This window comes from Marmota monax, unplaced genomic scaffold, assembly GCF_021218885.2.
Source record: "Marmota monax isolate L192 unplaced genomic scaffold, Marmota_monax_Labrador192_F-V1.1 WCK01_AAM20220418_F8-fsc00056, whole genome shotgun sequence".
Classification (NCBI taxonomy): domain Eukaryota; kingdom Metazoa; phylum Chordata; class Mammalia; order Rodentia; family Sciuridae; genus Marmota; species Marmota monax.
In genome coordinates this window covers 12,191,347-12,208,553 of record NW_026695212.1, presented here as the reverse complement: position 1 = coordinate 12,208,553, position 17,207 = coordinate 12,191,347, and the positions used below count along the sequence as shown (strand labels likewise).

General features: G+C 31.8%; 1 protein-coding gene across 11 annotated transcripts in view; it reads left to right on the top strand.

Annotated features, from left to right (window-relative positions):
- Nucleotides 1–12,789, top strand: part of Nap1l1 (nucleosome assembly protein 1 like 1) — a 59,234-nt gene extending 46,445 nt beyond the window's left edge. For 9 of the 11 annotated variants that reach the window (XR_009225559.1, XR_009225558.1, XR_009225564.1 and 6 more), the window contains 11 exons: nt 3,145–3,286; nt 3,543–3,623; nt 4,749–4,877; nt 5,774–5,845; nt 6,772–6,911; nt 7,719–7,864; nt 7,960–7,979; nt 9,514–9,636; nt 10,350–10,379; nt 10,611–10,950; nt 11,938–12,789. Coding sequence is in view for 1 of the 11 variants with exons in the window: in XM_058574650.1 (XP_058430633.1) it covers nt 3,145–3,286; nt 3,543–3,623; nt 4,749–4,877; nt 5,774–5,845; nt 6,772–6,911; nt 7,719–7,864; nt 7,960–7,979; nt 9,514–9,636; nt 10,350–10,379; nt 10,900–10,950; nt 11,938–11,973 (970 nt within the window). In the remaining 10 variants the exon portion in view is untranslated. The remainder of the gene's footprint in view (nt 1–3,144; nt 3,287–3,542; nt 3,624–4,748; nt 4,878–5,773; nt 5,846–6,771; nt 6,912–7,718; nt 7,865–7,959; nt 7,980–9,513; nt 9,637–10,349; nt 10,380–10,610; nt 10,951–11,937) is intronic. The other 2 variants (XR_009225562.1, XM_058574650.1) reach the window with 2 other exon arrangements.
- The last annotated feature ends 4,418 nt before the right edge of the window (nt 12,790–17,207 follow it).

The window sequence follows — 17,207 nt, the reverse complement described above, 5'->3', positions numbered from 1 at the left end:
TATATGGTGCTGAGGATTGAACCCAGTGCCTTACGGGCTAGGCAAGCGCTCTATCACTGAGCTACAACCCTAGCCCCTGGGCCACCATTTTTTTTCTTTTAACACAGTTTATTCACATTCTTTTTTTTTGTCTATTAAGAGTTTTATCTTCTAAACTGGTTTGTATTTTATCTGGGTTTTAAATTGACTAGTATAGTTTATGATAAATTTTGAAAAGTATTATTTTCCTTTTCATAATCTTCATTTTGCTTTTCAATTTGTTTCACTAGTTGTGTTGGTCTTGGTAATGTTTCTTAAAACCTTAGTTTTGCTTTTCATTTCCTTTTACATATTTTTGTTTAATCAAAATTATATTACTCTTATTGATTTCTGGCTTTAATGTTAATGTGTATTTGTTTAGTTTGCTCTATTCCTTTTTACAGTGTGGTTTATTTGATTTGTAAAAATCTGTCTTTTATTGCCTTAACACTTTTATATTTGTCGGGTGTGAAGACATGCTGAAATTAATAGCTCAGGCTTATTTTATTGTTCAGGTTCTCATCGATTCTGCTTATTGAGTACCAGTTTATTCTAAGTTTCTTGGAACAATATGTTAAAGATCTCTAGTTTATCTGTTTTTTTTCCCTATAATCCTATCATTTTTGGGTTGGTACATTTTGAAGCTGTATTATTAGATATTTGCTGTTTGTAATGTATATATCTTGTTCTTTTGTACTGAGGTATTCACTTGTACTTAGTTTTTTTTTCCCTTGCCATAAATTCTGTTTCCCCCCCCCTTAATATTATGATAGCTATCTCAGCTTTCTTTTATTTATTTATTTTTTTAAGACTGACATTTCTTTTTTGTCTTCTTGTATGGATATTTGCTTCTTTGTGAGTAAGTTCAACTTCATGCTTCTTGAAAATTACATTCTCTTTGAATTTACCAGTGACATTTTTCTCTATTTTTAAATTTTTTGTACTTATTTCTTTTTATCATCCTCCTATACTTTCCATCAGGCTGTCTTCTGATGGTTTTGAAGTTAATACATTCTGTTTTAAGTTATAGTAATGTATCATAACTTAATACCTAGGTTTATATACCCCTGTTTGTTTATTAAATTTACTGTTAATATATTTTCAAGCCAACTGTAAAATTTAAGCTGGTTGATCACCTATATCTTATGGAATTACCTGTGTTCTTGTTTTACCTTCTCAAGAATTTTCTTTAATATATGTATGTATGGCCTTCAAGCCTGATGTTCTTGATACAATTTTTATATTGCTTTCATATGTGAATAATTTGGCCATAAAGTTTTAGATTGATAGTTCTTAAAACTTTTAAAAATTAGGGCTGGGGTTGTGGCTCAGTGGTAGACCACTTGCCTAGCATGTGTGAGGCACTGGGTTTGATCCTCAGCACCACATATAAATAAATAAATTAAACAAAGGTATTGTCCATCTACAACTAAAAATTTTTTTTAATTACAATTAAGTTTTTTCTCATAATGTTTCTTATGAAACCTAGCATTATCAGTCTGACTCCTTTTGATGATTATTTGCTTTTTTCTATTGAACACCTTTATAATTTTTTTTTATTTTTGATATTAATAAATACCACTAATGAGTAAGGATTTTCTCAAGAAAAGGAAAATTGTAATCATTTCTTGTAATAGTCACCCCCTACTGTTTAGCTGTTGCTACTTTTTTTGTCATCCATAACTCATATCTTTTCAATTTTACTTAATGCTGTCTTCTGGGAGAACTTTTCAACCTCATGAACTTTTTTTTTGCTTTTGGGCTCACGCATCTTGGGTAGTGTCATTTACTCAAAATAAACATTGGTGGGAAGAATGAAGGTCAGAAATAGTCTATGGTATTTTCTTGGAGAGAGGGGATAACTTGAATGCACTTGGAGCCTAAGACTCAGAATTGGCTGACAATTCCAGGCAATTATTCTGGTTTGCTTGGGGGAGAAGCAGTCTCCTTTGGTGTCTGATCTATTATACCTAGATAGATGGGTAGAGGAGTGAAGTAGTCTGGCTTTGACTGACTGTTACCCTAGGAACTCTGGCATTGGGCTCTTTTGAATGATACAAGACAGTGTTGCAAGGCAAGAGCAGAGATTTTAAAATTTTCTTTGCAAAAATGATTTTTTCTGCCTATCTTCGATGCTACATACTCTAGCCATCCCCTCCCCAGATTGCAAACTGCCTTATCACCCTATACCAGTTAAATAGCCTTTGATATTACTCAGAAGTGACTTATAGAGTATGTGTGTATGTATATGTGTCTGTGTGCATGGGCACCTGCAATAGTAGTTTTCTCTTTGGTGGCAAAATTTCTAGAGGCAATTTTGGGGTAGGAGAGAAAGCCAGAAGCCCATGGTAGTTCACCATATTGACAGAATATTGTTTTTAACTTTTTTAATTATAAAATAGAAAGCTTATCTTTCAGTATTTTTTTGTTTCTAATAATCTTAACTGAAGTAGTGGTTAAGTATGAGAATTGTTTGATCCACAAAAATTTGTTTGTGGTAGTAAATTTTAACCTGGATTCTGCATCTGTTGCATAGACTCCCTGAAATTAGGTAAATTTTGAATGACATTTCTTTGGGTAGTAGAGGGGTTCATAAATTTGATTTATAACCCAGTATAACTTTAAAAATCAGTGGCCCATAGTATATCGTATATGAATTGTTTCTCATTAGATCTGTTAAAAGTTTATGCCCTCTGTTGATAATATATTCTTATTTAACATAATTCCAAATTAAATAGAAAGTAATACCATATTCTTTTCTTTAAAGTAAATATTCTGTGCTTTCCCCAAATTGGTACAAGTGAGACAGATATGAGGAAAAAAAAAATTCAAGTAGTCATTGTTATTCATTTCAGATGCCTTCAATGACAAGTCCAGCTCTGAACTTGATTATAATTTAAAGACATTAGGGTTGACAATATGATTTATAATACAAACTTACTTTACCTGGTTTTATATCGTCTAGGGTCAATATACTTATCTTTTAGATTTAATTTCTTTTAATATACTTTTACTTCAAATAGGAACTTATTCATTCACTCACTCCTTTGCTTCAATTTCAAGATGATTAAAGAAGTGTGATTTGTGTGTTACTATGATGCTATGTAACTTGTATTGACCTTTCAGCTTGCCTAGGGTAGTTAAAAGACGAGTGAATGCTCTCAAAAACCTTCAAGTTAAATGTGCACAGATAGAAGCCAAATTCTATGAGGAAGTTCATGATCTTGAAAGGAAGTATGCTGTTCTCTATCAGCCTCTATTTGATAAGGTAATAATTCTCTCTTTACTACTTTATTTAAAATTAGTACAAGCTCTGGAAATATAAACACTCTTGGAGGTGGGTTAGTCTTTGTACAGCTTACTAAAGTGGGTGCTAGAGGTACTTGGGGAAGCCATCAATAGTAACAGTTAAGGTTGTGGTATGTTTGTTAATTAAATCTATAAGAGTCCTTAGTGAGAAACCATTAGTTTTAAGCTTGTTACAAGTGTGTTTATGAAAGCTTTTTTTTTTTTTTTTTAATTAGCGATTTGAGATCATTAATGCAATTTATGAACCTACAGAAGAAGAATGTGAATGGAAACCAGATGAAGAAGAGGAAATTTCGGTTAGTACCAACTTTCTTTTAGTATATTTTTACAGTTGTCAGAAATATTAGAATTGTTAGGAAATGTTTTCTTTTATAAAATGCATATTGTAGATGAACCACTTCAACCTGGCACCAGCTGTACCCAATATCATTTTTTTTCCTTGTGTTTTTGTAGTATTTCAAGCTTATAGATTTATAGTGTGTTCTTTTGAACTTTGTGATGACAGACAAAAGACTGTTTCCATTTTTCTATTGGAAACTTTTAAGTAACTTGCAACAGATAATGACAGAACTGACACCAATCCAGTGTTGTGTTTTTTTGACCCTGCTTTTCTCTAGCATTGCTATTTTAAATGTTGATTGATAAAGAGAATATAATACTTTAAGAACATGTCAAGGTAAGGCATTAGACAAGTTACTATTTTGTTAGCTTTTCCTTTTTATTGTATTTTTAAAGTCTTTGTTTTTCATTTATCTTCCTAAAATGGTTTTCCTGATTCTAATGGTTTTTTTTTTTTTTTTTGGAGAGGTGTGGTAGCTGTTATTTTGTTGAAATTAAAATTTAGAATGGATAAATAGCAGTCTTTACACAATTAAACTAGAAGTTCATTGACTAAAAGTTAACTATTGGTGATAATAGGTTTATTATTTCAGTATCTAGTTCACCGTAAGTTAAAGAGAATGTTATATATGACAGTAGAATGCATTACAATTCATATTACTTGTATAGACCACAATTTTTCATATCTCTGCTTGTACACAAAGTAGCGTCACATCCTTTGTTTCTTCATATATGTACTTAGGGTAATGATGACCATCATATTCCACCATCTTTCCTACCCCTCCCTCCCTTTTTCCCCTTTGCCCTATCTAGAGTTTATTTAATCTTCATATCCCCCCCACGCCCACCCCACTCCCTGCAGCATATTATGGATTACCATCCTTAAATCAGAGAAATCATTTGGCATTTGGTTTTTTGGGATTGGCTAATTTCACTTAGCATTATATTCTCCAGCTTGATCCATTTACCTGCAAATGCCATGATTTTATTCTTTTAATGCTGAATAATATTCCACTGTATATACATACCACTTTAGGTATACAATAATATATATATATATATACATACTATCACTTATCAAGGAGGAGCTGAAAGAAAAGGCCAAGATAGAAGATGAGAAAAAAGATGAAGAAAAAGAAGACCCTAAAGGAATTCCTGAATTTTGGTTGACTGTTTTTAAGAATGTTGACTTGCTCAGTGACATGGTTCAGGTAATTTTAGTCATAAAAATACCAGTTTACCTTTGAATTTTATATGATTCTGGTGATTGTTCTCTTTAAAGGCTTGTTTTTTTGAAGTAGCAGTCATCCATAGAAGGAAAATTACAGTTTTGATGAGTGTAATCTTTCAAATATTAGATAATGAAAGAGATCTCATTATTAATTGATCAGTTTTGACCGGGCACTTTCTCATACCTTCTTTATTTTGCTTAATTTTGAGATAGCAAATGGGAGGGAATCTTAATTGCAATTGTATTGCTGTCAAGACCTTTCAGTCTGAAATCAGAACAATTTCAAGTGAAATTTGCATTTTAAAGGAATATTGTAAGGGTGTGTTTAACTCATTCATAATTGTCTTATTCTCTGGAAAACCAATACAGATATTACTTTTTTTGGGAAATATTGCTTCTCAAGCATTTCTTTGAACCCCTGCCATCTGTATTATAGTACTTGTTGCCATGTCTTTTGGTTGTTGGAAGTCATGTGAAGAAAAAAATGGTCTCAATATAATGACTGCTTACTGCATTTATACTTTAACAAAAAGAAAAGGAAAAAGCAGCTAGTAAAGGCAGCAGTTATAATCGAGAAACATTTTTAAAGCAGAGATGCCTTATTTAGATTTGGTATTGTATTTTTTAGACTATTCAGCTTGTATGATCATTTGTCTCTGTTTAGTCACTTTTTCTATACCAGTGGAAATAGAACTATAGTATAAAGTGGCTTCAGTATAGGCCATAATCTGGAGAGTCCTAAGGTTTATAATTGTCATATAAAACTTTGCTGTGAAAGATATTACATCCTAGCTAGGGTTCATGTAGTAACAGAACTCGGATCCAGAAATGCCATGTTAGATACTCAAAAATTTTTATTATTATTTTAATTTGAAGGAACATGACGAACCTATTCTGAAGCACTTGAAAGATATTAAAGTGAAGTTCTCAGATGCTGGCCAGCCTATGGTAAAAGAACTTTGAAATATTTTCAATTTTGTAACATATGCTAACAGGTAGATGAAAGAAAGTTTTTAAAATTAGGTGCCATTCAAGAGTTAGAGATGGAAGTGAGACAGAACTGATAACTTGCTACTCTTAATTGTAGTAAATATTTGGATATTGCCATTGTTTATGCTGTTTTCCTTTCCCATCCTATGAATTTCCATTTGTTTTTAAAATACAGTTAATGATCCTGGATTAAAGTGGATTAAAAAAATAATGGCAAGGTAATATTAATAAGTAAATACTTAGTCATTAAAAATCATGTGCATAGGAATTTCATAAAATGTATGATATTAGAGGGTCCCTACTCCTCCTCAGAAAAGATTAGCTAACAATCTCTCCTAAAAATTGGCAATATTATTACTATAGGCTATAGATTGTTAAGGTTGACCTTTTGCTAGTGTCAAATTCTAGTCTCATTTAAAAGCCTATTTTGGGAGAGGTTTAGAAAAAAGGGGGACTTGGTGTGATAGTTGTAAATTGAAACTATTCATTTTATTTGTGCCTTGTTTTGCTTTTAACATTATGTTTCAAAATTAGGAAAACCTTTAAAATTTTGTATATGCTTATTAAAAACCATAGATTAAGCTGGGTGCTGTGGCGCATGCCTGTAATCCCACTGATTCAGGAGTAGGCAGGAGTATTGCGAGTTCAAAGCCAGCCTCAGCAAAAGCAAGGTGCTAAGTAACTCAGTGAGACCCTGTCTCTAAATGAAAATACAAAATAGGGTGGGGGATGTGGCTCAGACGTTGAGTGCCCCTGAGTTCTATCTCGAGTACCCCCATCCCCCCAAAAAATACACTAAATCATAGATTAAGCTATTTACTTATGCACTGAAATTCACAGTGTAAGAGTTAAATTAATTTTTATGCTTTTTTTTTTTTTTTAAGAGTTTTATCTTAGAATTTCACTTTGAACCCAATGAATATTTCACAAATGAAGTGTTGACAAAGACATACAGGATGAGGTCAGAACCAGACGATTCTGATCCCTTTTCTTTTGATGGACCCGAAATTATGGGTTGTACAGGGTAAGTTAATTTTACTACTTTCACAGTGTTTGTTTTAGTTAGCGATTTTCAATGCTGTGATTCAAAACCTGACAAGAACAGCTTTAGAGGAAGAAAAGTTTTTAGGACTCTGTTTACCAGGTCTCAGTCTATAGACAGCTAACACCATTCCTTGAGGCTTGAAGACAGGCAGAACATCACTGAGGAGGGGAGCAGCTCACATAACAATCAGAAAGCAGAGAGACTGCACTTGCCAGATATGAAATATATGCCCCAAAGGCACATCCCTAGGGACCTACCTCCACCAGCCATACTGTATTGGTTTTCACCTTCCACCCAGTTAATTGCATCAGGGGATTAATTCACTGATTGGGTTAGGGCTCTCATAACCATTCTCCTCTAAGCTTTCTTGCATTGTCTTACATGAGCTTTTGGGGGACATCCCACATCCAGACCATAATAACGTTATATCTCTTTGTTGTACTTATTATTTGTGATGCTTGGTATTTCTATTGTGTGTACTTGATACATACATATGTGTGTTATTTATTGCCAAACATTTCAGTACAATGTTTTGTCCAATTTTCCTACAATTTTTTTTGCCATGACAACAACACATTTCTCTGCAAAGGAGTGCATTATTATCTTTATTATACTGTGTTTTTGCTAATTTTAACTATATTTTAAAAATGTTTAGAAATAAAATGTCTCTCATTATGCTGCTATAGAAAGCATTTAATAAGCCAATTATCTTCTCTCAAATTTGATATTAAAATAGAACAGTTCTAAAAAATTCAAAGTGTGCTGTTTCCTCCTTTGTTTTGTTAGGTGCCAGATAGATTGGAAAAAAGGAAAGAATGTCACTTTGAAAACTATTAAGAAGAAGCAGAAACACAAGGGACGAGGGACAGTTCGTACCGTGACTAAAACAGTTTCCAATGATTCTTTCTTTAATTTTTTTGCCCCTCCTGAAGGTAAGTAGAGGTTCACTTTCGATATTGGCGACTATTTTATTATGAAATTAGTTTAGTTTCTTACTCATTTGCATTTCTTTTTCTCAAATTTTCAGTTCCTGACAGTGGAGATCTGGTAAGTTGAATTTTTATTGAGCTGTTTATTACATATACATATAAAAGTAAAGCATTGGTCTTCAAAAGTGGACAGTGGGGTGGTCACTGCTAGCATTTGTTTTAGACAGTTTTTTTCTTTCTATTAGGGATTTAATTTTTAAAACTCTTTCTTAATGAAAGCAGAATGCATTCTACTATGAAAATTTTTTTGTTTGTTATGCCAATGGATATATGATTTCATATGGTGACTATATGTGGCCTGTGGCTGAAAACCAAAAATGTATACAAAACGATTTAATGAAAACCGTGAATAAGTCCTTACAGGCAGGGTAGGCCAGTTAATGTTTTGAATTTGCTTTTCTGTTGACCATGTGTTTGAATTTAAATTAATTGAGATAGTTTTAAATAGTTTTATGTGTGTAGGAAAGTAAATATTATGTTAATTTGAATACTTTAGAACTGGAACACTCTTGACTGAGGCATAAGCCATATTGCAAGTGGCAAAAAGTATTTCTGTCTGAAAAGAATATTAACTGGCCTACTAAAAACATCCTTTATAGGACAAACGATGGGAATGTAAATCAGTGTGTGAATTTTAGTAAGAACTACTTAGGAGCATTAAAAGAGCTTCACACTATTTTTATATCAGTTGATGGCTTGAAGTTTGTCTTCAAGTGCAGTTTTAGTATATTACTAAATATTGATGGCAAAACCAGTCTTATAAGAAATCTCCATTTAGGATTTCTTCATAGTCCTCCATGTCTGCCCCTTCCCAGTACATTTTTGTTTATCAGGGTGTGTTATCTTGATGGCTTAATAAACTTTTTTTTTTTTAATTCATTGGTACGTATCTAAACGTAAATGAGATCTAAGAAATTTTCTCAATCATGTCAGTCATTTCTGTACTGTGTTTTGCTATTAAATAGAAATCCTAGATTGACTTGACTTGGTTTATTGTCTTTATTAAGTAGGACTCTGTAACTCCTCATTTGTAATAATGACTTAAAACCTTACAGCTGCTTGGGTACTGTCCCTTAGGAAGTGTTAAGTGATATTCTGTGGTCTCTTATGTCCTTTTATTTATCATATACTTAATGTTGTTACTTATGAAAGCATGAGATTTTTTTTCTTAGTTTTTCAGTAATATTTTCAAAGGAAAAACTCAGAGTTGCTTTTACATTTTATGTTTGAACCAGAAAAGAACTAAGTGATAACCAGTTTTAAATTCTATTTGCCATAACTATTCTTAGCATGAACACTAGTCTGCTAACTTATTTTAGTTTTTATTAAAATTCTATAAACCTAGCACATGTAGATGACTACTTATGAGCTAATTTAAATTATTTAATTTTAAAGTATTTTTTAAAAAGTAGAAAATAAAGTTCGTCTTTAAAAAAAAAAATTGTGGTGCTCAGGATTAAACCCAGGACTTTACACATGCTGGACAATTGCTCTACCATTGATTTTGTTATTATTTAAATTCTTGAATCTTAAATATGCCGAACTAAGTTACAGCTTATTCTTAAATTTTGTGCTTTTCTTAAAAAAAATAGGATGATGATGCTGAAGCTATTCTTGCTGCAGACTTTGAAATTGGTCACTTTTTACGTGAGCGTATAATCCCGAGATCAGTGTTATACTTCACTGGAGAAGCTATTGAAGATGATGATGATGATGTGAGTAAATTTGAGTCCTGCAATGAAATAGTTTGGTGTGGGTATGAGAGTCAGAATTAGCAGGAAATTAGGTTTAATTTTTTTAAAGGGATATAGAATAATTCAAAATGAGGCTAATAACTGATTATCCTATAGATCTTTTCTTTGTTTTGTTGGTACTGGGGATTTAACCCCAGGGCACTCTATTTCAGAATTATATCCCTTTTTATTATGTTTTGAGTCAGGGTCTTGCTGAGTTGCTGAGGGTTTTCAAGGCTGGCTTTGAACTTGAGATCCTCCTGCCTCAGCCTCTCCTGAGTTTTAAAAATATTGTTCTTGCCTTTTCCATGTAGAACAGCTAGGACTTCTTTGGTGTTTTAAGATAACATAGAATTTTTCTCTAAGAAAATATTATATGATGCTAACAGATAAAATTAGACTGCCCTTTAATGTTTTGGATTTTTTTTTTTTTTTTGCTAATAGGTTTTAGGCTTTTTTTTTTTTTTTTTTTGCAATGTATTTCACACCTCAATATAGGCTAGTAATTACAGTAATAATTGTCTGATAGCACCGACCTGATTTCCCAAAGCTAATATATGATTAGCTTAATCATTCACTGTAAGAGAAAGCCCTCCCCCCTTTTAGATATAAAAGGTGTTGAAAATGATGGCTGTTACTGATGGTATTCTCAAGTGTTTTATTCATCCACACCTAATCCCGTTTTCTCTTTTCAGTATGATGAAGAAGGTGAAGAAGCGGATGAGGTAATGTTTACCAAATGAGCAAACAATTCTCTGTGTTTAAGACATTGAGAAGCAAATTTGAGTGATTTATGTATTTCTTTGCTATATAATCATTATGTGATTTGGGATAAATTTTGGAAAGTATGATTTTAGAATTCTACAGCCAAACAATGTATGTATAAGGTTTCAATAAATAAATTGTAAAACTCAGCAACATTTTTTTTTATTTCAAATAATTTTGTTCTGCTGCAGGGTTATCAGCTCTTTGAAGAAGTCAAAAGCTGCAGTAAACTTTTTCAACGTTGGCTGCAGTAAATCTTTTCAATAAAAGCTGTCTGGATGTCTCAAGTTGTGTTGGGAAATTTTTCATAATAGAAGCTTTCAGATTAAATTGCATTATCACCAAACTCTGTAATCATGAAAAATCTGTTGACCCATAGAGTAACTTGTATTAAATTTTGTACTAAATTTTCCCTACATTATGAGCCAATTTTTCCTATTATATACCTACTTCATGGATGCATTTTGAACTTTAATATAGGAAGGGGAAGAAGAAGGAGATGAGGAAAATGATCCAGACTATGACTCGAAGGTGAGCAGAATTAGTGGTGTTTTCTGTTTAATTTGTGGCAGGCTAAAGTTAGATTATGAAGTTTAATTTTCTTCATTACAGTCAATAATATAAAACCCCATTGTCTGTGTAACTTTTTTTTTTCCCTTTTTCTAATTCCCGTTGTCATTTCATATGGTTCACATAAAACTTCAGAGCACCTTTCCCTGAGAAGCATTGTTTTTGGTTCTTTGTATTTTTTTTTATACTTTTCTGCCAAGTAAACTCTAAAATTTTATTTTAATGGCACATTATTTGGGGCTTTTACTTATTTTTCAGTTTTTAAGTGTTAAAATTTAATGTGTTTTTATATGTTTTCCTTCCAAAGAAAATCTTATAAACAAAGGTCAATTTTAAGGGATCTGAGTGCAAGAATGCTTGGAAAATGGCGACCAGTACTATTTGTTAGATTCTTGCAACCACCATTATTCTTAGTTTCTGAAAGTTTGAGTCCTTCATTCCTAGGAATTGAATTTGTCATATCCCAAATAATAGATAGTTTATTACCAGAGATTATTTAAAATGTAGGATCTGTTCATTCATTTGCTTGATGTATTCGTGGAGCACTTCAACATAAGCAAGCAAGAGGCTAATTTAAAATCAAGTTAAATACATCTTGATAGGTATAAATGGATCTTTATATGTAAATATGAATGGAATTAGTATCTTTGAATACAAAAAAAGGCAAAAAATAAATGATAATATGATTGGCAAATTGGTTATATTTTTAAGATTATTATTTAGTGTGTCTCATTGAGTTAATTCTGCAATGTGAAATTTGGAGTTTATTTTAGCATTTCAACAATTTGCTAATATTTGAAAATATAACTTGCCATAGTTGTCCTATGCCTTGTTTTAATTTGGCAAATTTTTTACAAAAGTGAGATGCTGTGATAAGGTAGTTAATTACTATTTAAAACGCATTAAAGCAGGTAGAAATTAGATTGACTTGTTTTTTTCCTTTAACAGAAGGATCAAAACCCAGCAGAGTGCAAGCAACAGTGAAGCAGGATGTATGTGGCCTTGAGGATAACCTGCACTGTAATAGCCTATACACAACTATTATTTACTTACAGCCTTATGTTTTTGTATTTTCTTGGTAGACTCAATAATTTTTTTTTTAAAGGAAAGGAATTGATATTTTAAAGACAAATTTGTTCTACCTAGCATTTTAACTATAGCTTTTCTGTCGTATCTGTTGAATGCACAAATTCTCACGCATGTTCATTCATTGCTGCAGTTTGGTTCTTCTGGAATATTTGTATCATGTAGCTATTGGAGTACAACTATAAAAATTAACAACTGTTAAATTAAGCTAAATGTTTTTTGTTTGCTAATTTTTTTTCCTGAAGAACCAAAGTAGTTTTCAGCTGGTAGTAAGAGTGACTTTAAGTCTGCTTGCAAAGTTGTGCTTTTCATTTATTTGTTACAGAAATGTAGTGAATTTTTACTAATACAACTCATTTGAGAGAAGAAAAAAACCCATAACAAACATGGTTAAGAATTTCCAGTAAGACCAAACTCGATAACTGTTAGGATTATTAATGAAGTGTAGTTAATTTTAAGGAAACCTAACTCATAATTTGGTTATTGGTTATTACAGGGAGGTGAATAAAATAATTTTCAGAAGGTTATTAACCTGATAAAGTGTACTTGTAATTTTAACTTCCATTAACTAAGCATCTTTTCTTTGTGGTAGGATCTACCTTCTGCTTTCCTGGAAAGGATGAATTTACATCATTTGACGAGCCTATTTCAAGTTTTTGTTGTTTGTTTGCTTGTTTTTGTTTTTGCAGCCTAAAATAAAAATGTCAAATATAATTTTAGTTCTCACAAGATAATGTCTTAATTTTGTACTAATTCAGGTTAGACCCAGAGGCTTGGATTAAAGGTTGTGCCCAGTTTACCATATTATTGAAGGAAAGCATGCCAGCTTCATAAGCAAGTGGAAGGGGGAAAAAAAAAGACTCTTAATGATGTGATATAGTTTTAAAAAGCAAAACAGTTAAATTTTATTTCCTTTGGGCTAGAACCAAAGCCCTAAGCCTGTATGGTTTATTCTAATTCTTATTGCTTTAGTATGTCATTTACCCATGCTTCTGTTTACTGTGTATTAAAATGGGTAGTACTGTTTACTTAACTACCTCACAGATGTGTTAAGGCATATTAAGTTAAATTTCATGAACTGTTTCTCAGCCTTGTTAAAACCTTAAAAATTTGGGCCTGTTTTGAACCACAAGTGTGATATTCGGCATTTTTTTTTTTCATACCAGGCTTCCATAATTAACTGGAAAATGAAGTGAAAACACTTCTCTTCTGGATCTGGCCAGACAACACTCTTTCAGATCTGTGCATGGCCCCTATTTTAATGAAAATTGGATGGGATGAGTGAACTATTCAGTAGGTCCAAGGATTTTTTTCCAGGGTATCAGATGACCATACTGTAACAAAATACTATAGAGATCATGGGACTAAAGTGGTAATAAGACCATTTGGGGAAGGGGAATGCAATTAAATTTGAGACTATAGAGCCACATTTAAAATACCTCAGGCTTATTACTGTTAATTTTGGGGGGTGAACTTTTGGTCTGACAGTGAGGGTGAACTAAATGAATTGTAACAACAGGAGGGTTTGAGTTTCTGCTGTTAATAAAATTACATTAAGTTCACTTTTAGAAGTAATAGTTTTCTTTTGAAAATTTAGTATTAAGGTTTTAGAATGTGAAGACATTTTATTATTTGTATAGAATTATCCATGCCTTTTCCTGAGATTTTTAACTAACTACTGGAAATCCTTAACCAATTGTAATAGTTTTTTTTCCTTCATTTTCAAAATGATTTTGATTGCTTTGACTTCGATAGTCTGTAATTTTTTTAACCATAATCTAAACACAAGCTTTTTCTGAATTTAAAAATTTTGATCTAAAGATAGAATCCCATTTTTAATGAATTGAAAGAAGCAACAAAATCACTATTTTTGTTTTATTCCTTTAGAAAACAGCTATGCCAAAGTGAAAAGATAGTAATACTTCATCTTGTTAAATAATCGGTGTGGTCTGCACAGGAATTGTTTTCTTTATAAAATTGGAGTTTCAGGGAATGTCAGTGTTCATTTATGCCATTTCTTCAGTTCCAAAGTGGTTCTATTCCATTCTAGAAATTTGAAATATGTAATTTGAAATCCTTAATAAAACTTGGAATTAATTTTATAAAATATACTGGTGATATTTGGATTTTTTAAAAACACATGAATATACTTTTTTAAACATTGGAAAACAGATGTCTAGATCAGGCTGTTCTGTGCTTAGTCTGCTGTGACCTGTAAATCTGTAACAGAGCCACCTCCCTAGTCCTGTTAGATAGAGTTAATTTGAAAACTAGAAAGGAATTCCATAATTCTGACAGATTTTATTGAAAATGTAGCTACAGATACTTTTGAGACACTTGAGAGTTTCTTTTTATGTGCTTAATTTTTGGTTTCCACTAATCAATTCACTATCAAGTTAGTTCTCTCTTTTTTTTTTCCTATTAGAAATGGTAAAATCTCATATAGTCACCTATTAAAAAGCTTAAGACCTGTCATTTTATGGTCATTCAAGTATGACAAGCAGAGAAAGAGTTGATTAGTCGTTAGTTTAACCTGGATGTCTGAAAGTCACATCTGTGTAATTTCTTATTTTATATAGGTTTAGTGAAGCAGTATTTGTAATACTCTTATCTAGATGTGAAAATATCTTAATTGTTGGAATTGGTGAGTTGGTACCTAAGAAAAATGGGATTCTACCTCTATTTCCTTTTGAGCTCGTTTAACAACAAACATGAAAGGGAGACATTATCTTTGGTAGAAATATTTTTATTTTTCCGTGAATTTAGGTTAACATATAACTGATGTATGATAAGGCCCCTGAGATAACTGGATTAACAGTGTTGATATTACTGCTGCTTGTAAGACAGTATGAATTTGTGGATTTATCTGAGTTGCTGACTATTTCCATTATTAAAAATGAAGATAAAAACTAGATTGTTTGTGAAAACCTTATGCCATGCAGAAATGTTAAACTAATGAAAATATCCTTTGCTGTGATTTCAAGGCTTGGTTTAAAATTTGAGTCCATTTATGGATTTAGTCTTAGAAAGGTTTTTAGCCTTTTATTTTTGACTAAGCCAAGCCAAATGTTATTTTAAAATTATGGAACAAATAGTTAAGTATAAGTTCTTTGTAGGAACTTTAGAAAAGAGAAATATATGTGTAATTCAGTTTTTTAAAAAATCTGCATTGTAATATACTCGAGCGCAATTTTGTTTTGAAAAATTAGTGTTCATAATTAGGTAATTTGCCACTTAAAAGCACTAAGTAAATGTAAGTGATAATGGTGAAATAATACTGAAATTAACTTAATAGATGTATACTGGTAGTTTTTGTATACTGAATTAAAAATCCAGATATTAAAATATAAACTGGATTTAAAAAAAAAAAAGGTTCTTGGACTGATTAAGGTTCACCTGACCACCATGTAATTTTGGAGAAATGGGAACATTCTTAGTGTATGAAATTACTTTCTTTAAGGAGGAGTGTTCATCCATAGGAAATTTTTAATTTATGTACTTAGAACAGTATATTATGTATCTTGTGTTTCTTCCATTTGACATTCTGCTGTACTTTCAAATTTATCAGTTAAATAAGTTTAATGACTAAAATTCTTTGGTATAAAACAAGGGCAGGGGCTGGGGTTGTGGCTTAGTGGTAGACTGCTCACATAGCACTTGTGAGGCACTTCATTCGATCCTCAGCACCACATAAAAATAAATAAAAAGGTATTTTTAAAAAAGACACAAGGGCATAACAATTTAGAAATAAATTGCTGGCAGGAAATAAGTCATTTAAAAATTTTTCATATTAGAAATAGCATTCATAGCTTTTGTTGATCTTTTAATTACCTGTTTTGATTTTTATTATTTCAGAACTCTGTAGTATTGCTTAAAATAAAACCAATGCTTTTTAATTTCTCATGTTTTACACCTAAAAGAAGGAGGAGGAGGAATTGGCAATAAGCACTTCAAAATGCAAATGCAAGAGTTAACAGATTTAATGACATTTCCATGATAAAGTTAGCCAGTTGTTGCTTTAAAAAATTTAATGAGGTTATTCTGGTTTTTGCTAGAATACTCAAAAATTGTGTAAGTACTTTTAGCAGAGATTTCAAGAATGAGTAGAATTTTGTAAAGTGCAGTTCAGGTGGAGGAATAAAAAATGTGATGATTGTGTAATCCTTCCATTGGAAGGCAAGCACATTCGAAGTCTACCCCAAGGTGTATATGACCCCAGAGTCATATATAAGAAATTGAAAAGTAGGTAAATGGATATAAGGAAGGGGTGAAGAAGTTGTGAAAAAGGTGGGATTCCAGAGCTGTTAAACTGGAATCCATCAAGTAATTTTTCTCCCTATCTGCAGTGAATCTCCTTAGTCAAGTTCCAGATTGATACTTTAGGTTCTCTTTGATTAATGATGTGAATTACTTTTCCTCTAACTTTGAAATTATAATAGTTGAAAGAATTCTTGTATATTCTTAACTTTTGTTGAGTATTCTCATATGCATGGATATATACTATTTATTTCCTGACGTGTTTGACAGAAAGCTGCAGACATAATAAACCTCCTCAACACTGTATTTTCCTTGGTATGGAGGCTTATTTTAATTAGCAGTTAATCAAAATTGGCAAGTTTTATACTATCACAATTAATTTTGATGTTTTTATTGTCCCAGATTCAATGATTGGTAGCCTGTGTGCTTTTGATACATGGGTTTTTTGTGCATACTTTATGGCTAAGAAAGATTTTAGGAGCATCATTGGCTTTTTCTTTCCCAGTCCTGGAATGTGCCATTTCTTTAAGAATCTGTTCCTTACAGTGGACAATGTTATTTAGAATGCAAGTCCTGGATGTGCTTGTTTCTGGGGTGTTTCTAGCCCCTTTCAGATGAAAAACTTAGAAATTGTAGAAATTCAATCCAATACTTAATATTTGTCCTAGTCTTATCAAGTCTATATTTGTAACCACCTTCAAATAAGTGAAATTGACTGATCCAATAAGATATTATAGATGAAGTTATTCTATAGGAATAAAACATGATGAATAAAAATGGGAAAGATGGAATTTTAGATTTAAAACCTTAAGTCCCTGAACAAATTAAAGTACTTTTGGAACCTGATCTATCCCTATCCATCTATGTGAGAATTT